Source organism: Ornithorhynchus anatinus, chromosome 1 (genome assembly GCF_004115215.2).
Source record: "Ornithorhynchus anatinus isolate Pmale09 chromosome 1, mOrnAna1.pri.v4, whole genome shotgun sequence".
Lineage (NCBI taxonomy): Eukaryota > Metazoa > Chordata > Mammalia > Monotremata > Ornithorhynchidae > Ornithorhynchus > Ornithorhynchus anatinus.
The window spans coordinates 25,182,418-25,202,545 of NC_041728.1; the positions used below are offsets into that span (position 1 = coordinate 25,182,418).

The 20,128-nt window shown below is 46.4% G+C and overlaps 1 protein-coding gene across 1 annotated transcript in view; it reads left to right on the forward strand.

Moving 5' to 3' along the window:
- Nucleotides 1-1,456: 1,456 nt before the first annotated feature.
- The window catches only part of AGGF1 (angiogenic factor with G-patch and FHA domains 1), a 36,740-nt gene continuing 18,068 nt past the window's right edge, over nucleotides 1,457-20,128 (forward strand). The window contains exons 1-6 of the mRNA XM_039911202.1: nucleotides 1,457-1,806; nucleotides 1,999-2,218; nucleotides 10,647-10,749; nucleotides 12,507-12,712; nucleotides 13,132-13,299; nucleotides 16,328-16,516. Coding sequence (XP_039767136.1) covers nucleotides 1,457-1,806; nucleotides 1,999-2,218; nucleotides 10,647-10,749; nucleotides 12,507-12,712; nucleotides 13,132-13,299; nucleotides 16,328-16,516 — 1,236 coding nt within the window. The remainder of the gene's footprint in view (nucleotides 1,807-1,998; nucleotides 2,219-10,646; nucleotides 10,750-12,506; nucleotides 12,713-13,131; nucleotides 13,300-16,327; nucleotides 16,517-20,128) is intronic.

Genomic DNA, 20,128 nt, shown 5'->3' on the forward strand with positions numbered 1-20,128 from the left:
CTTTCAGTAGGGCTTTGAAGAGGGGAAGAGAGTTAGTTTGGCGGATGTGAGGAGGGAGGTCATTCCAGGATAGCTATAGGATGCAGGCCAGAGGTCAACGGCGGGATAGGCATGAACGAAGGAGATAGTGAGGAGGTGAGCGGCAGAGAAGCGGAGCGTGCAGGGTGGGCAGTAGAAAGAAGGGAGGTGAGGTAGGAGCGGGCAAGGTGATGGAAAGCCTTGAAGCCCAGAGTGAGAAGTTTCTGTTTCATGCGGAGGTTGATAGGCAACCACTGGAGGTTTTTAAGGAGGGGAGTGACATGCCCAGAGTGTTTCTGTAGAAAGATAATCCGGGCAGCAGAGTGAAGTGTAGACTGAAATGGGGAGAGGCAGGAGGTTGGGAGATCAGAAAGAAGGCCGATGCAGTAATCCAGTCGGGATATGATGAGAGATTGTACCAACAAGGTAGCTGTTTGGATGGAAGGTAGCAGTTTGGATGGATGTCAATCAACCAACCAATCAATGGATCATATTTATTGAGCACACACTTTGTGTAGAACACTGTTCTAAGCACTTGGGAGACAGGTTCCCTGCCCACAATGTGCTTACAGTCTAGCTCCATGGATCAGTTGTATTTAATGAGTGCTTACTGTGTGCAGGCCACTGTATTACGTGCTTGGGAGAGTGCAGTACGAGTTGGTGGATATGTTCTCTGTCCACAATATGCTTAGTCTAGATCAATCAGTGGTATTTACTGAGCACTTACTGTGGCCAGAGAAGTGGGTGAAGGCCTTGGGAGAGCCTAGTTGGTAGACATAGACCCTGCCTCTTCCAAACAGAGGCAGGCATCAAGGGACAAAGGGCAGGCACTCTTTGTCACACCATGCCAGCCAAAGAAAGGGCAGTGGCGGGTTTTTCATTCATTCAATCGTATTTATTGAGCGCTCTGTGTGCAGAACACTGTACTATGCGGTTGGGAGAGCACAATACAACAAAAAAAAGGAGACAATTCCGGCCCACAACGAGCTCACAGTCTAGAAGGGGGTTTTTAAGAGCCCTCCAGATAGAAACAATCGCACCACATCTCCAAGTCTCACACAGGCCGCTCTGCGCCTGCGCCAACTGACCAAAGCGGACGGGCGGGATCAGAGCCCGGGAGGGCGCGCAGGGCGCAGGCGCGCCCCCCGCCTCTGACTTCAGACCGCTCTGCGCATGCGCCATCAGATCAGCGGTGGAGGGCGGGGTTGGAGTCCGGGAGGGCGCAGGCGCGGCCCCCCACCTCTGGCTTCAGACCGCTTTGCGCCTGCGCCAACTGACCAAGGGTGGCGGGAGAGGTCAGAGCCCGGGAGAGCGCAGGCGCGGCTCCCCACCTCTGGCTTCAGGCCGCTCTGCGCATGCGCCAACTGATGCGCCGGTGGAGGGCGGAGTCGCAGGGCGCAGGCGCGGTCCCCATCGCTGGCTTCAGGCCGCTCTGCGTATGCGCCAACTGATGCGCCGGTGGAGGGTGGGGTCGCAGGGCGCAGGCGCGACTGCCACCTCTGGCTTCAGGCCGCTCTGCGCATGCGCCAACGGATCGGGGTCGGAGTCCGGGAGGGCGCAGGCGCGGCCCCCTTTCTGGCTTCGGGCTCTGCGCCTGCGCCGCCTGACCCAAGGTGGCGAGCGGGGTCAGGGCCGGGAGGACTCAGGGCGCAGGCGCGGCCCCCGCCGACCCGGTAGTAGTCGCGTCGCCGCTTCCGGTCGGGAGCCGGGAGCGGGTCCCGGCGGCACGCGGTGCGGCCTCCTCGTCGTCGTCGAGGCCAAGTTGCGGCCGACGAAGTCGTGGGGGGCGTGAGGGGCCGGCGCGGCGGGATGGCCGGCGGCCGGCGGCGCCTCAGCGCCCTCCCGCCGCCCCCGCAGGCCGCGTGGTGGTGGTGGTGGTGGTGAGCGCGGCCCTCCCTCCATGGCGACCCCCGGCGCGGCGGCGGCGGCGGCGGCGGCGGCGGCGGCGGCGGCCTCCCCCCCGCGCTCCTCCTCCTCCTCCTCCTCCTCGTCGTCGTCCTCGCCGCCGCCCAGCTCCCCGTGGCCCCCGTCCCCCGCCTCGCCGGAGCCGGAGCTCGTCCAGCTGAGGCGCAAAGTGGAGCGGCTGGAGCAGGAGCTGCGCAGCTGCAAGCGGCAGGTGCGGGACATCGAGCGGGTCCTGCACCACACCGAGCGCCTCTACCAGGGCGCCGAGACCTGCAACCAGGAGCTCCGCACGCAGGTAGGCCGCCGCCGCGCCGGGGAGCAGCCTGGCTTCAGCAGCAGGATGCCATTTCATAATAACGATGATGTCGGTGTTTGTTAAGCGCTTACTCTGTGCAGAGCGCTGCTCTAAGCGCTGGGGGGGATGCAGGGTCATCAGGTGGTCCCACGTGAGGCTCACAGTCTTCATCCCCCCTTTTAATAATAATAATGTTGGTGTGAAGCGCTTACTTGAGAAGCGCTTACTTGAGAAGCGGCGTGGCTCAGTGGCTTTGGAGTCAGGGCTCATGAGTTCGAATCCCAGCCCTGCCACTTGTCGGCTGTGTGACTGTGGGCAAGTCACTTCACTTCTCTGTGCCTCAGTTCCCTCATCTGTAAAATGGGGATGAAGACTGTGAGCCCCACGTGGCACAACCTGATTCCCCTCTGTCTACCCCAGCGCTTAGAACAGGGCTCGGCACATAGTAAGCGCTTAACAAATACCAACATTATTATTATTATTATTATTATTACTCTGTGCAGAGCCCTGTTCTAAGCGCTGGGGGAGATACAAGGTCATCAGGTGCTCCCACGTGAGGCTCACAGTCTTCATCCCCCCTTTTAATAATAATAATGTTGGTGTTTGTGAAGCGCTTACTCTGTGCAGAGCACTGTTCTAAGCGCTGGGGGAGGTGCAGGGTCATGGGGTGGTCCCACGTGAGGCTCACAGTCTTCATCCCCCCTTTTAATAATAATAATGTTGGTGTTTGTGAAGCGCTTACTCTGTGCAGAGCACTGTTCTAAGCGCTGGGGGAGACACAGGGGAATCAGGTTGTCCCACGTGGGGCTCCCAGTCTTCATCCCCATTTTACAGCTGAGGGAACTGAGGCCCCGAGAAGTGAAGTGACTTGCCCCCAGTCACACAGCTGACAAGTGGCAGAGCCGGCATTCGAACTCATGACCTCCGACTCCAAAGCCCAGCCTCTTTCCACTGAGCCACGCTGCTTCTCTAGGCGCTTACTCTGTGCCAAGCACTGTTCTAAGCGCTGGGGGGGATGCAGAGTCATCAGGTGGTCCCACGTGAGGCTCCCCGTTTTCATCCCCATTTTAGTAATAATAATGTTGGTGTTAAGCGCTTACTCTGTGCAGAGCACTGTTCTAAGCACTGGGGGAGATACAAGGTCATCAGGTGGTCCTACGTGAGGCTCCCCGTTTTCATCCCCATTTTAGTAATAATAACTTGGTATTTGTTAAGCTCTTACTCTGTGCAGAGCGCTGTTTTATGCGCTGGGGGAGATACAAGGTGATCAGCTTGTCCCATGTGAGGCTCACAGTCTTCATCCCCATTTTAATAATAATGTTGGTCTTTGTTAAGCGCTTACTCTGTGCAGAGCACTGTTCTCTGCGCTGGGGAGATACAAGGTGATCAGGTTGTCCCACGTGAGGCTCCCAGTCTTCATCTCCATTTTAATAATAATAATGTTGGTGTTTGTTAAGCGCTTACTATGTGCCAAGCACTGTTCTAAGCACAGCGGGGGGATACAGGGTCATCAGGTGGTCCCACGTGAGGCTCACGGTCTTCATCCCCATTTTAATAATAATGGTGGTGTTTGTTAAGCACTTACTCTGTGCAGAGCACTGTTCTATGCGCAGGGGGAGATACAAGGTCATCAGGTTGTCCCACGTGAGGCTCACAGTTAATCCCCATTTTACTGGCGAGGTCAGAGGCACAGATAATGTTGGTATTTGTTAAGCGCTTACTCTGTGCAGAGCACTGTTCTAAGTGCTGGGGGAGATAAAGGGTCATCAGGTTGTCCCACTTGAGGCTCACAGTCTTCATCCCCATTTTAATAATAATGGTGGTGTGTGTTAAGCGCTTACTGTGTGCAGAGCACTGTTCTAAGTGCTGGGGGGGATACAAGGTGATCAGATGGTCCCTGATCTAGGCACAGAGTAAGTGCTTAACAAATACCAACATTAATTAATTAAGCGCTGCAGCGAGGCTCAGTGGAAAGAGCACTGGCTGGGGAGTCAGAGGTCGTGGGTTCTGATCCCAGCCCCGCCACTTAGCTTGTGACTTTGGGCAAGTCACTTCATTCAGTAGTATTTATTGAGCGCCCACTATGTGCAGAGCACTGCACTAAGTGCTTGGAATGGACAATTCGGCAACAGATGGAGACCATCCCTGCCCAATGACGGGCTCGCAGTGTAATCGGGAAGACGGACAGCAGAGCAAAAGAGAGCAAGACAAAAACAAGACAACATCATCAAGATGAATAGAATCGAGGAGATAGACACCTCATTAACAAAATAAATAGGGTAATAAATCTAGACAGATGAGCACAGTGCTGAATGGAGGGGAAGGGGGAAGAGTGGGGGGAGGGGGGAGCCTCAATTCCCTCATCTGGAAAAGGATTAAGACCGTGAGCCCCACGTGGGACAACATGATTACTTCGTATCTCCACCAGCGCTTAGAACAGTGCTTGCCACATAGTAAGCACTTAACAAATACCATCTTTATTATTATTACTTGTTCTGATGTCTGTCTCCCCCATTCTAGACTGTAAATCCAGCATGGGCAGGGATTGTTTCTCCTTATGGCTGAATTGTATTTTCCAAGTGCTTAGGATAGTGCTCTGCACACAGTGAGCGCTCAGTAAATACGACTGAATGAATGAATTCAAGGAGTCAGAAGGGCATGGCTTCTAATCCCAGCTCTGCCACTTATCTGCCGTGTGACCTTGGGCCAGTCGCTTCACTTTTCTGAGCCTCAGTTCCCTTATCTGTAAAATGGGAATTAATACTATAAGCCCTATGTGGGGCAGGGACACGGTCCAACCCGATCTTCTTGTATCCCCCCCCGCCCCAGCACCTAGTACAGTGCCAGCCACATAGTAAGGGCTTAACAAACACCACCTTACTAATAATTATAAGGTAATCAGGTTGTCCCAAGTGGGGCTCACAGTCTCCATCCCCATTTTACAGATGAGGTAACCGAGGCACAGAGAAGTGAAACAACTTGCTCCAGGTCACAGAGCAGACAGGTGGCAGATTTGGGATTAGAACCCACGACCTCTGACTCCCAAACCCATGCTTTTAACACTAAGCCACGCAGCTTCTCTCCGGGGGTACTGACTGGACACCCAGACCCCGAACCCCGCCACCACAGCCTTCAAAGCAGACTATCCAGGACCCAAGTGGGTCCCCGCTAAAAATCCTCAATAACCCCCTGTCATGTAGGAGCCACCCGCCTGCCCCCAACCCCAAACCTGGAAGGGGTGGGGCCTAGTGGAAAGAGCATAGGCCCATGAGATGATAATAAGAATGGTTATTATTATTGTATTTGTTAAGCACTTACTACCTGCCAGGGACTGTTCTAAACGCTGGGGTGGAAACAGACAAATCAGGTTGGATACGGTCCCAGTCCTAAGTGGGGCTCCACAGTCTCAATCCCCATTTTACAGATGAGGTGACTGAGGCAAAGAGAGGTGAATTGACTTGCCCAAGGTCACACAGCAGACAAGTGGCAGAGCTGGGATTAGAACCCATGACCATCTGACTCCCAGACCCATGCTCTGTCCACCACACGTGCTGCTTCTGAGGAGGACTTGAAGCTAATCCCGGCTCTGCCACTTGCCTGCTGTGACCTAGTCTCGTATCTTCTCTGTGCCTCAATTTCCTCATTTGTAAAACACTTTCAGTACCGGTTCTTCCTACTTGGACTGGAAGCCCAATGAGGGACGTGACTGTCTTGTGTTTACTCCAGCATTTAGGACAGTGCTTGATGCACAGTGAATTCTTAAATAATTACAATGCCAAGCCCTGGGGTAGTTGCAGAATAATTAGGTTGGACACAATCCCTACCCCATGTGGGGCTCACACTCTGAGTAGAAGGGAGAACGGGTACTGAAGTTAGTACAGTGCCTGGCACATAGCGTGCGCTTAACAAATTATTATTAACAGGTATCATAATGCCCGTTTTGCAAATGAGAGCCAAGGCACAGAGAAGTGAAGTGACTAGCCCCAAGTCACACAGCAGATAAGTGACGGAGCCAAGATTAGAACACAGGTCCTCTGACTTCCAAGCCCGTGTTCTTTCCTCTAGGCTAGGATTTAATCCCCATTTTAAGGTTGAGGCCCCTCAGCCCCACAGAATTTATGTACGTATCCGTAGTATATTTATATAAATGTCTGTCTCCCCCTCTAGAATGTGAGCTCGTTGTGGGCAGGGCATATGTCTGCCAACTCTGTTATATTGTACTCCCCCAAGTGCTTATTACACTCTACACCAAGTAAGCGCTCAATAAATGATTGAGGCACAGAGAAGTTAAGTAAGTTGCCCAAGTTCACACAGCAGAGAGGTGGCAAAGCCGGGATTAGGACCATTTTAATTAGTGCTGCATTTTCCTTTATGGGACAGATGTCTGGAAATCAGTCAATGAGTGAATAGTCCTTATGGAGCCCTTACCATGTGTGGACAGTGTAGCATAGGCATGGAAGAGTACAGTGGAAATAAAACAGGATTCTTCCTCTTTAGTTTACAGTCTAGGAGGGGATAAATGCAGAAACAATTATTTACAAAGGAGAGAGCAGGAAGAAAAGTAAGGGTGAACCTGATGGTAGCAAAATTATGGCAAGGTGAATAAAGAAGCTTTACCTAGGTTATTGTAAATATCAGTGCTATCAGGTGGTAGTTTTGACACAATTTAGAGTGGTGAAATTAATCCAGGGGAGTTCATGGGAGAGGCCTGATTCTGGGGTAAAGCAAAAGAAAATGAATGCAAACCAGATGCTGTCGGTTTATTTGTTTCAGGAGGCGGTTGCAGTGCACATCAGAAATGAGAGGCTGTTAGGTTGCCTAGGCTCAAAGCTGGATGAACTGGCTTTCAATCTACCTTGGAACACACCGTCATTATGAGCACCATCCGTTACAATTTAGCCCTGGTTATTTTCATATTTTCACAAAATACTGACACATTTTGGCATCCTGTTCCCCTTCTGCCCTGAGTGCTGTTGGAAACAATCTCCCTTATACCCAATGGGCTTTAGTTGGTCCATTTAAAATAGGATTTCCTTTTCTAAGGTTTTACCAAACATTGGGCCTTGGATAGGAATAAAAATAATAATTTCCAGGGTAGTTTTACTTATATCCTGGGCCAGGATTTTGTTTTCACTGCAGGCTGCTGTTCACAGCCCTTTCCCTCTCCAGGGCAGGGCACCTGGAACATTCAGATGAGACCACTGCGACTATCACGTCTCTTGCGGAGAGCAGTTTCCTCCACTTTGGTGGAAAAGCTGGTGGGGGTGTGAGAGACGAGGCGGGAAAAATCTCATAACGGGTGCAGGGGTTGCCGCCTCTGATTGCTCTGGCTGCGGGATTTCTAGAGTCCAATCCCTCTAGACTGTAAGCTTGCTGTGGGCAGGGAACTTGTGTGTAACTCTACTTGGTACTCTCTACTGTTGTAGAGAATAATAGTGTTGGTATTTAAGCGCTTACTATGTGCCAGGCACTGTTCTAAGTGCTGGGGTACATACAAGGTAATCAGGTTGTCCCACGTGGGGCTCTGTCTTCATCCCCATTTTACAGATGAGGTCACTGAGGCCCAGAAAAGTGAAGTGACTTGCCCAAGGTCACACAGCAGACAAGTGGCAGAGGCAGGATTAGAACCTGCAACCTCTGACTCCCAAACCCGGGCTTTTTCTACTAAGCCAGGCTGCTCCTGGAGAACCATTGTGGTCTAGTGGATAGAACATGGGCCTGGGAGTGAGAAGGACCTAGGTTCTAATTCTGGGTCTGCAGCTTGTCTGCTGTGTGACCTTGGGTAAGTCATTTCACTTCTGTGCCTCAGTTACCTCAGCTGTCAAATGGCAATTAAGGCTGCCAGCCCCATGTGGGACATGGGCTGTGTCCAACCCAGTTAGCTTAGAACTATGCCAGGGCTTAGAACAGTGGCTGGCACAGAGTAGGCACTTAATACCACAGTTGTTATTGTCCCAAGCCCTTAGTTCAGTGCTTTGCACATAGTAAGGGCTAAATAAATACCACTGAGTGATTGAGTCCTAGGAACCTTTGGCCTTCCCGGAGAGCATCCCTAGAACTCTCCTTTCTGGAGTAGCAGGAAGTTTCGAAGGCATCTTGTACTCCCATCCTCGCCTTCCTTCTCCACTAGCCCTGCAAGCCCTCTGAGGCCAGCCCTGCACACAGTCCTGTTGTTCCAAGTTAGTCCTGAAAGGATGAATCACAAATGCAATTGAAAGTGCTTGTTGAGTCCGAAGCGTAATTACAGAATTACTCTTCCCCATGCTACACCAAGAAGCCTCACTCTAACTGCTGCCGCACTCTGGAATTCAAATAACACTTGCTTGTCATTTCACTCCACTGAGCAATTTCATAATTAACACTTGGGCTATGTTTAGTGAGAGCCTAGATATGTTAATTTTGCCCTTTATTTTGATTCGTTAACTTTGCCACCGTGTAAAATTTGCGTTTTGTACCCTGAAAGATTTAAATTAATTTCAAGTGCCTCGGTGTGACAGGTTAGGAAATATTCCTATCTTTTAGAGTTTTTTAAATGTTAAAGAGAACGTTGTGGAGTTGAACTGTTCTCACTTTGGGCCCGAGCCCTGTTTGTGACGTCTGAGATTGAGGCCGATGGAGGCAACGCATCAATTTGGATACTTGAACTCCGTTTTCAATGAACACTGGCTTCCTTTGTCCTGTAGGCAACCAGGTCATGCAATATTGTCAGTTTTTTACACTCGAGTATTTCAGATTTCTTCCCATTTGGTACTTTTTAAAGTGGACACAGATGGGCAGAATTACACATTACTGAGCCACTCGATAAAATCGTAGTTTTCTTTCAACGTCCCTTCCCAAGACCTAGTTCAGGGCTTTAACCCAAGATGGGCTCTCCAGGACATTCTGGGGGCGAGAGGTGTGTTGTTTTGCTCTTCCAAGAAATTTGTGCTTACTGCCGTAGTTGGGGTGGGAAGTCCTGGCTTCCTGGCCCAAGGCTGTCCCAAACCTGCGCTTTAGATTTAAGCACCTCTGTAGAACCTCAATTTTAATTGTATAATATACGATCATACATTATATATTATGATATATAATATAATTATATTGTAATTATTTTATATAACTTATTTGTAGTATATAATATGTGATATAGTATAACATATATATACTCCTTTTATTCCCACAGTACTTTACCGTAACTCATTTCTGCCATCACCACATGACTGTGAGGTAGAGAAATGCAGGTATTGTTTTTTCCCCATTTTTCAGATGAGGAAGCTGAGGACCAGAGAGGTTAAGTGACTTGCCCAAATTCACACAGCAGGCAAGTAACAGAGCTGGAACTAGAATAATAATATTTAACCATTTACGATGTGCCAAACACTACTAAGCAGCATGGCTTGGTGGATAGAGCACGGGTCTGAAGGACCTGGCTTCTAATCTCAGCTCTGCCACTTGTTTTGAGGAAGCCACTTCTCTGGGTCTCAGTTATCTAATCTGTAAAAGGGGAATTAAAGTTGTGAGCCCCAGGTGGGAAAAGGACTCTGTCCAACCCAATTTGCTTGTATCCATCCAAATGCTTAGTATAGTACCTGGCATATAATGAATGCTTAACTAATATTATCATTATTATTTTATTACCATTATGCTTGGGGTAGAGACAGGATAATCAGGTAGGGCCCAATCTCTATGCCACTATGCGCTTACAGTCTAAGTGGGGGGTAGAACAGGTATTGAAGCCCCATTTTAAAGATGAGGAAACTGAGGCCCAGAGAAGTGAAGTGACTTGCCTATAGTGTCACAACAGACAATTGGCGGGGCTGGGATTAGAATCCTGAACTTCTGATTCCCAGTCCTAGACTCTTTTCACTAGACCACACTGCTCTCTTCTGACCTGGATCACTAAGAGTGAGAACTCTGAGCTTGATCAGAGGAAGTGACTGTTGAGGTCCTGAGTGTCTCCTGCATTAGATCTCCACAAATCGCAAGAATCAGAACTTGACATTGAACGGGTACCACTACAGAACTTTCTAAATGAGGCCCTTTATCCCAAATGTCAGATTACTTGTAAATGCAGTGCTAATATTATCCCTCCATATTTTAGCTAGAACCCGATAGCAGAATCAGGGATCTTTCTCCTGATATATGTCCATCTGGATGCAGTGCGGATTTGGGAGGGACAGTTGTGACGTGCAGCACAGCATTAGAAATTGGGAGAATTAGAGGGTACCATGGTGTGAGTGTTCCTTACTGTAGATTCTGCAAGAATGCAACTTCCATGTTATAGGAGAGCTGTGTGAATGCATGGATAGCTGAAGGTGCTGGATTTAAATATTATACTTTTACTTGTCTTCTTCTCCAAAGAAGAAGGTTACCAAACATTAGCATTTGCTGTGGAATAAGATAGTGCTTGTTCTTCTAAAACTTCGGGTTTGTTTTTTTTTTTTTTCAGGTTGAAGAACTCAGTAAAGAAATCCATTACAGGAAAAAGAGGGAGAAAAACAAGTCTGATGTAGAAGTACAAACAGAAAGCTATACACCTTGGCCAACTTCAGGTACTCAAGTTGACAAAAATAAAAATCCCTTTTACCTAAAACAACAACAACTCTGACAATCCATCCCATTCATCAGGAAAGGATCCTGTGGTTTGATAGTTGCTTAGAATCACTTTTGTTTTTGGAATGAGATGATCTTAATAAATGTAGGTCATGATGAAAAGTAATCTCCTGTCCCAAACTTTCCCAAACAGACAATGAGCCTGATAGATAACGTCCATTAGAACCCTATGACCTTGAGTGAGACCTGGCAGGGTGGAGTGGGTGTAGGCCAGGGGTGCATTAGGTTGGGGTGACCATTACTTCCACCTCCTTTCTCTCTGCCTCCCTCCCCCGCCCCCCAGCAAGCTGGTCCTCCTGGAGCAAAGGTTGGAAAAACAAAAAGCAAAACTGTCAGATGGATTGTTAGTCCCATATAGACCTCTGAGCCACTCCTGCTCACAATAGAATTTCAACATTAGAAGCATCAGTTTAGGACACCAAAAACCAGTTATCTTTAATCTATCTTTATCGTTCTATAGATAGATAATCAAGGAATAGTATTTATTGAGCACTTGCTCTGGGCAGATCACTGCAGTAAACATTTGGGAGAGTACAGAAGAGATAGACATGATTCCTCTTCTCAAGGAGTTTACGGTCCAGGAGGGGAGCCAGACACTAAAGTAAGTTGCAGGTGGGTGGAAGCAATAGAGTATGAAACTACGACCCTAAATGCCCAAGGGGCCATGCGAGAGGGAGCAAAGAGTAGGGAAGGAAGTGGAATTACTAAGTGCTTTCTACAGTCCTCTGCGCACAGTAAGCGCCCAGTAAATACCATTGATTGATTAAGTTCCCAAGAGCTTAGGAGCCATGGAAGTGCCGGAGTGATATTAGAAGGAGAAATAGGGTGGGAGAGGAGGGAATAATCAGGGAAAGCCTCCTGGAGGAGATATGACTTTAGAATAGCTTTTAAAGACAGGGAGAGTAGTGGTGTGTTTACTAAATGTGAGGTGGGAAGGAGCCCCAGAAAGGAGGGAAGTCCGCACGGGAGACCGATAACAAGAGAGACAAGAACAAGGCACAAGTTTGGCAGTACAGGAGTAAAGCGTACAGGCTGGGCTGAAGTAAAAAAGGAGCTACTGTAGGCTGTGGGGGAGAGAGAGGATGGGTTCTCTAAAGCTAGTGGTCAGGAGTTTCTGCTTGATGAAGAGAAGAATGGACAACCGTCAGAGGTTTGTGAGGAGTTGGGTGATGTGCGCAGAACCATTTTAGAAAAACGATCCCAGCAGCAGAATGAAGTATTGCTAGAGATACATAGATGTAAATACATTTTATCTATCATGGTGTAGCTATCTTTAGATATTAGATTTCCGTTGAGGAGTGAAATTGTTCGTTGAGGTATGACACGGGGGAATAGGGCCTATAATATCTGATCCCCATATTCCATGGGGCTGTGAAGTGATGTATCTAGATGCCAGATCTAGTGCCCTGAGCAAAAAGAAATTTCATTCTTTGGCAAATCCAGTCGTTTTTTTCCCCCCTTAAAAGCTAGAGTGTTGGAAAGGGTCTTAGAAAACTCTGGAAATTTACCAGAATAAGGGTGTTAATTAGGCTTTTTGTCATTTCAGGGTCGAAAGGAACTATTGAAATGACAGGTGTGATTTGTTGACATTTCAGTTAGCTTGCAAATGATGAATGGCTATTAAGGATTTTGAAAAGATAAAGACCTTGGTAAAAATGCATCATTCTTCTATGTTATCACTTTATTTTTATCACAGATTATTATTATCAGACATACTATAAAAATATCATCCCTCAAAATAAGGTGTCTGAGTACCCTGCCCAGCAAGATCAAGGAAGTGAAACTTCCCATGTCAATTGTACAGACCAATCACAGACAGAGTGTGAAACAGCAAGCACTGGCACTGAGACCACAGAAAATGTTACTTATGGACAACGGGATCATTTAACCTCAGATTCACAGGTAAGAGAACTGCTAAATGCATTTGAAATCCTGAATAGCCAAGAAACTCTCCCTGCTTTTTGATAGTTTAGACCCCATCCTGAAAGCAACAATTATGATCAAAGTGAAAAGACTAGACTGGTATTTAAGACCCAATCCTGCTGACTTTTTCACTAGCCTCAGAGGTGATAACTTTTGAAAGTGAATGGGAAGAGGAAAAGTGAGCCAGGATTTTAGAAGGGTGGTGGGGCCCAGGAGGGGACAGGCTTTAAAGAGCTCTAGGGCCAGAAGGCCACCATTTGGGACTCTTTTTGATTTTGACCTGAAACTCTCAGGTCTCGTCTTAGACCCTGGGTAAATGAGGCTGGAAGTTCAACTCTAAATACCCTGTTGCAAGATCCTATTCATTTCAAACAATTTGCTTCTTTTTCCTCCTCTAGGAACCAGAAGGCACATTATTAGCAGCAGAAGATGCCACTTTAGATGGTCCATCATTAGCAGAAAGTTTGAGAGCTGCAGCAGAAGCTGCTGTGTCACAAACGGGGTTTACGTATGATGAAAATACCGGATTGTATTACGACCACAGCACAGGCTTCTACTATGACTCAGTAAGTATAGCTTCTGAAACACCTGACTGCAATTCAGCATCTGACCTTTCTAAATCAAAAAATAGATTTTATAGCCTCACAAGAATAGTTCTTTCCTTTAAAGAACATACTTATAGGGTTTTCCCGGGAATTGAGTTTTGGTTTATTAATGCTAGGATTGCAGAATGGGATTTAAAAGATTCGTGTGCTGCAAACAGACCTCTTCAGGAATGAAAAACAATCAGTTACTGTTTTTATGTATGGTGCTGAGAAGCATGCAAGAGCATGGTTTGCCATACCGTGTTTAGCAGGCTGTTTCTCTTTGGATATCAAATTGTTTTAATAATAATAATAATGTTGGTATTTAAGCGCTTACTATGTGCAAAACACTGTTCTAAGAGCTGGGGTAGATACAGGGTAATCAGGTCCTACGAGGGGTTCACAGTCTTCATCCCCATTTTACAGATGAGGTAAGTGAGGCACAGAAAAGTTAAGTGACTTGCCTATAGTCACACAGCTGACAAGTGGCAGAGCCAGGATTCGAACCCATGTCCTCTGAGTCCCAAGCCCGTGCTCTTTCCCCAAAGCCACCCTGCCTCCCCATTTAAGGATTTGGAACCGAGTAGCAGATTTTACAGTGGTCTTTACCATTTTGTAAGGCAAATCAAGTTTATTATGTTTCAGAGTCCAGCATGAATGCTGTGGAGCAGCATTCTGGATAGTATGAGAACAGTCACTGAACTGGCTTTTAAGCTTGGAGATGGCTTTTTGTTATTTAATCCCATTTGTGAAATTGGAATGGAACCCTACCCTAATATTTATATTAATCTCTTTTTATACCTGTTGGTTTTACAGCAGGTAGAAAGTTTTTACTTTTGTCAAATGAATCACCCTCGACAGGTTCAGGTGACTGACTCAGGGTACTTGAAATGGCCTATCATTCACCAAAAATAGAATGAGGTTTAAGGAATTCCCTTCCTCCCCGTGTTGCTGGTATCTATTTTCCCCAGAAAAGTCAATCTGTAGTATTGAGCACCCGAAATCACTTAGCTTTGTCCCATCCTCAGAAAATTCCAGTTGACAGCCCAAATCCAAACCCCTTGTCACTGACAATATTTTGTTCACTGGAAGCATGTCTCCTTTAACAAGGGTATAGAAATCAAATCCAGGTAATAGGGAGGCAGTAAACAGCATAAGCCATTTTTCTTTTTTAGGTGCCTTTCCACTGACCTGACGAGAACAGGGGGCTTCTGGGGAATTGAGGTTCACCTCCCCCTCATGGCTTCCTGGTTGTTAGTGGTGCGAAACATTGGCTCTTCACTTTTTCCTTTCTGCTTCTTCGCTATCTACAAGTGCCCAGTCTTGTAGCCCCTCTGATCGGAGCATTGTGTGATGCTGACCCCTCCTCTCCTGGAAAGTATATCTTCCCTTGTAGCAGATGGACTCCACACTGGGCAAGCGTCGAGACAGTAAGCACAGGGCGAGGCCATACAATCTGTTTGTTCTTAAAGGAAGACCTTATCCCAAAGAAGTCTTTCCTTACTGGGGAAACAGTATGGCCTAGCAGATAGAGCATAGGCCTGGGAGTCGGAAGGACCTGGGTTTTAATTCTGGCTCTGCCACTTGTCTGCTCTTTGACCTTGGGTAAGACACTTCTCTTCTCTGTGCCTCAAATACCTCGTCTGTAAAATGGGGATTAAGACTCTGTGCCCCATGAGGGACAGGGACTGTGTGCAGCCCAATTACCTTGTATCTATCTCATTGCTTAATACAGTGCCTGGGACATGGTAAGTGCTTAGTAAATACCACAATTATTATTTTTATTATTACTGAAGGAATCAATCATTAATTGAGCACTTACTCTTTGCAGAGCACTGTACTAAGCGCTTGAGAGAGCACAATACAACAGAATAAGCAGACATGCTTCCTGCGCCCAAGGAACTTGCTGTTTAGAGGGGGAAGACGGAAGTTAATATAAATAAATAATTTATAATTAACAATGTGAATGTAAGCGCTGTGGAGGAGGGGATGTTTCCCCCTCAGACAGTTCCTGGGGTCAGACCTTCCTAACCTGCCCAGAAGTAGAAATCTGATGACGTGGAGGATATTTTATGATTGGAACATTGAGCCCAGAGGGTTTCCATCTCTGGATATGGTCCTGCCTTCCTTCACAGCAACCCCATGATTATGAGATGATTCACCTTACACCCTCAATTTAGCCATTAATATTCTGTCATGGACTCCCCACCCCATCTTTGACAAATTTATCTCTACTATTTTTGAACCTAATGGTTTCTGCCTTTCTAACTTAGCAATAAGGAGTCCTATGTGTTCACTCCCCATTGAGTTAAAACATAAATTATTAGAGTAACAAGTCCTTTGGTTAGACCTCAAAATCATCAACAGTGCTTGGGCACTTTTTACAGGCTATTGCGTTTAGCACTGAAGAGAATTAGAAAGGAAGAACAAAGATGATTTCTGCCCTTATGAAGTTTTAGAAAGGAAGGGCAATTCCTGCCCTTAATGGAGTTTCCAATCTAAAGGGAGAAGAGGGGCAAATTCAGAAAAGCAGGAAACTCACATTTAGGCCAGATGTGCAAGGGCCATAGGTTTATAACATAAAATGTCACCCGAGATTTACAGAGCTAGGTGTAAATTCTAGGGAAGCTGGAGTAGATGGCATGACCAGAGTGATAGGGCTTATTTGGAGAAGGATTTTTCTGCAGTTGAGTCTTTAGTAGCTTGTAAGATGGAAAGGGATCTCCCTTGGCAACAGAGAAAGAAGGGAATTCCAGGCAGAGGGGAAAATGTGTGGTGGCTTGGAAACAGGAAAATGACATGGCTGGAAGAGAGAGCCTGAGTTAAGGGAAACGGGAGAGAAGGAGACTCCCAGAGGAGGGAAACAGTAGATGGAGGGACCTGAATCCCATGGACAAAAAACAGAGTGCATGTATTGGCATTTATGGTGATTTCTCTAGCTCTTGAACTGTGATGTTTAGCACTGGAACCTAATGGGTCCTCTTGCTTCCTTGCTGTTTTGTTGTTAAAGGAAAACCAACTGTATTACGATCCTGCCACGGGAATTTACTACTACTGCGATGTCGAAAGCGGTCGATATCAGTTTCACTCCCGAGTAGATCTGCAGTCCTACCAGAGTTCCACCTCACAACACAATAAAGAGAAGAAAGGAAAGAAAAAGAGAAAAGATCCAGATGGCTTTCCAGCAAATGATGAAAAGGTAATTTCCCCTCTGGAGAGAGCAGAGTTCTGGCCTCCATTTCAGAACCATGGCTGCCCTTCCTTTTCCCCGGTATAAGCCTAACCACTGAGTGTCAGGTGGGATGATTCTCTCTTGACTCTGGCTCCTGTTTACTTCCCTGTTGACATAGTTTATCTCATTCCTCACTACCATACCTGGTAATAGCCTCAACGTGAATAGAGGCTCATCGCTATAAAACCCGCTTTATCTTCAGCAATGCCATGGCCTCTTTATTGTCCTTCTTCGGGCCTTCTTCCTGTGCAGGTATTTCCTTGGGACAGCACTGCTGCCAATATATTTGTCTGGCAGTGGCTTCCAAAAATAATCGTTATGGACTTTATTAAGTACGTCCTAGGTGTCGAGCACTGTGCTAAGCACTGGGATAAATAGAAGCTGATTAGATTAGACACAGTCCTGTTCCTTCACAATCTAAGAGGCAGAGAAAGCAGGTGTCCTATACTCATTTTTCAGCGGAGGAAACGAGGCCCTAAGAGATGAGTGATTTGCCCAAGGTCACTCAACTGATGAATGATAGAGCAAGGACTTAAACCACTATCCCCTGACCCCCAGTACCATACTCATTCCATACTGCCTTCCCCAAATCCTAAATTGATCAGTCATTGGTATCCACTGAGCCCTTACTTTATGCAGAGCACTGAACTAACCTCCTGGGTGAGTACAATTCAATAGAGTTGGTAGACATATTACTGTCCACAAGGAGCTTTCAGGCCAGATAGGGAGACAGACATTAAATTATAGATATGTATGTAAGTGAGCTGAGGGTGGGGGTGAATATCAGATACTTCACTCTGCTGATCATTTTTGTTAAAAAAAAAAAAAAAAAAAAGGTTTGGTCCAGGTTTCCCCATTTCTCAGGAACTTCCAGTGATTGTCCATCCACCTGAGCATCAAACAGAAACTCCTTACCATTGGCTCTAAAGCGTTCAATCACCTTGCCCCGTCCCATCTTTACTTGCTGATTTCTTACTACAGCACAGTCCACTCACTTTGCGCCTCTAAAGTCAATCTACTCCCTGTACCTGGATCCTGTGTGTCTTGCACTAAACCCTTACCCAAGGCCTCTCTCCTCCTTCATGTCCGACAGATCATCACTCTCCCCACTTCAAAGCCTTATTAAAATCACATCTCCTCCAAGAGGCCTTCCCTAACTAAGCCTTCAATTCTCCTACTCCCTTTTCCTTCTGCATTGCATTTGCACTTGGATTTGCACCTTTTAAGTCCTTGATATTCACCCCACAGCACTTATATATGTATCAGTAATGTATTTTCACATCTATCTCCCCCTGTAGACCATAAGCTTGTGGGCAGGGAACAAGTCTACTAACTTGTATTGTACTCTCCAAGATGCTGAATTCACAGTAAGCATCCAAATACCATTGATTGATCAATTACAGATCCAGTTGCATAGGTGATGCAGAATGGGAAGGGAGTAGGGGGAAGAACATGGGCCTGGGAGTTAGACGGTCACGAGTTCTAATCACGGCTCCACCACTGTCCGCTGTGGTGACCTTGGGTAAGTCGCTTCTCTTCTCTGGGCCTCAGTTACCTCCTCTGTAAAATGGGGATTAAGACTGTGAGCCCCATGTGGGAAAGGGACTGGGTTCACTTCAATTTGCCTGTATCCATCCCAGCACTTAGTACAGTGCCTGGCATGTAGTAAGAGCTTAGATGCCAACTATTATTATTTTATTATTAATTGGGGAAGACCTCTTGGAGAAGATGTGACTTTAAAAAGAATTTGAAGGTGGGGAGAGTGGTGGTCTTTGGCATGTGGAAGGAGAGGGATTTCCAGGTCAGAACTTCCCCGAAATCCCTAAAATCACACCCACTCTCCACCTAGGGTCCCTTTCTCACTGCAGTGCTTCCAGCACTCCTTCCTCCTTGACACTGCTACCTCAAGTGCCATCACCTCCAGGAACGAGTCGTCCTCCCTGCCTCTGGGCAGCAGGATGGCGGCAGTGACAGAAGCCACGAACCGAGTATCAACAAGGCGAGTATTCACGAGGAGGGAATGGGCTGAGTTTCCAGTGGTGGTACTTGCTTCTGACCTGGCAGCCAGACCCTCATGACCTGCTCCTTTTCAGATATTTAGTCGGCCAAAGAATGTATCTCCAATCCAGTCATGACAGTCTCCAGGTACCTCTGAAATCCAACAAGGGTCAATGAAAACAAAGACCAAAAATCCCAAAGCATTAACAATGAAACCTCGTGGTAAATTAGACTTCGTCTCTAGGGCAGTTTTGTGGTCTTTTCTATTTCTCTTTTTCTCTCCCTTCTAGACTGTGAGCTCTTTGAGGGATTAAGGACTGTTTCTGATTTGATTGCGTTATATCTACCCCCATGTTTAGTATAATGTTTGGTCTTTGCAAAGACCACAAATTTCACAGTATAGGAGCTTACCAAGAGCTATGCAGTTGTAGTCACAGCTCTGTTTCTTTGTGGTCATCCTTATTTTATTCATTTTTATTCAGTTTTACCCTGCCTTGAGTTTTTGTATTTTATTTGTCAGGGATCTTGTTTAGGCAATTGGGCCTCTTGCATGGAAGTTGCCTGCAGGAGGCAAATGTCCATAATTTGGAGATGTTTAAAATTATGTACCACTCTGAGGCCATCAAAATTAACTTACGAAAAATAACTTGGTGTTTTTATAGCACTTTTATCCCCAAAGTGTTGTCACAGTGCTTATTTCATTTTTACCCTCACAATAACCTTGTGAGGTGGGAAGCAAATTCTCAAGTAAATTACAAAGCACATGCATGTTTTCTAGATGTCTACTTTCAGACACGAGTATCAATTAATCGTTTCTTGAGATTTATGTGCAGAGCACTGTACAAAGCATTTGGGAGAATACAGTATGACAGAGTTTTTAGACATGTTCCCTGACCGCAGTGAGCTTACATTTTGGACAGGCTTTAATATAAATAAATTAGAAATGTATACATAAGTGTTGTGGGGCTGAGGGAAAGCTGAATAAAGAGTGCAAGTCCAAGGGAATGGGAGAAGAGGAAATGAGAGTTTAGGGAAAGCTTCTGAAGCACCTGAATATTATGCTTCTTCGAGCACATTATTTCCGAAGTAATTGTCAGTAATAGCTGATAAAGTGGACAAGTCTGAAGAATTCGATGTACAGTTCTCATTTATGCAGTTAAAGTTGCATAACCCAAAACACATCTGCCTTTCAAAAAAGTAAAACCATTAGTGTATTGCTAATTATCACTTTATCTACATATTTGATAGTCGTCATGGAGTAATCTCATGGCAAATTTAGCAGTGTCTAAGATGAGGCGTCTTTCTTTTGTAAAGTATACCAGAAGGTGTACAAGTATGCGAGGAACCATTCCTTTGACTAATTGAATGTAAACTGTATTTGTTGAAGAATTATTCATAAAGTAAACATTAAATGGAAAACCTTGGGCATATTAGGTTATTAGGAATGAGTCAACTATACGGCATTGAAGCAGCCTGTGTTTTTGAGCCATTCTTCCCAGAGTTAAACAGTTATGGGGAAAGATTTCCCTGGAGAGGGTCGACCCCAGCTGATTCTGTGGCAGAGGCTTTGAAGTCATCTTC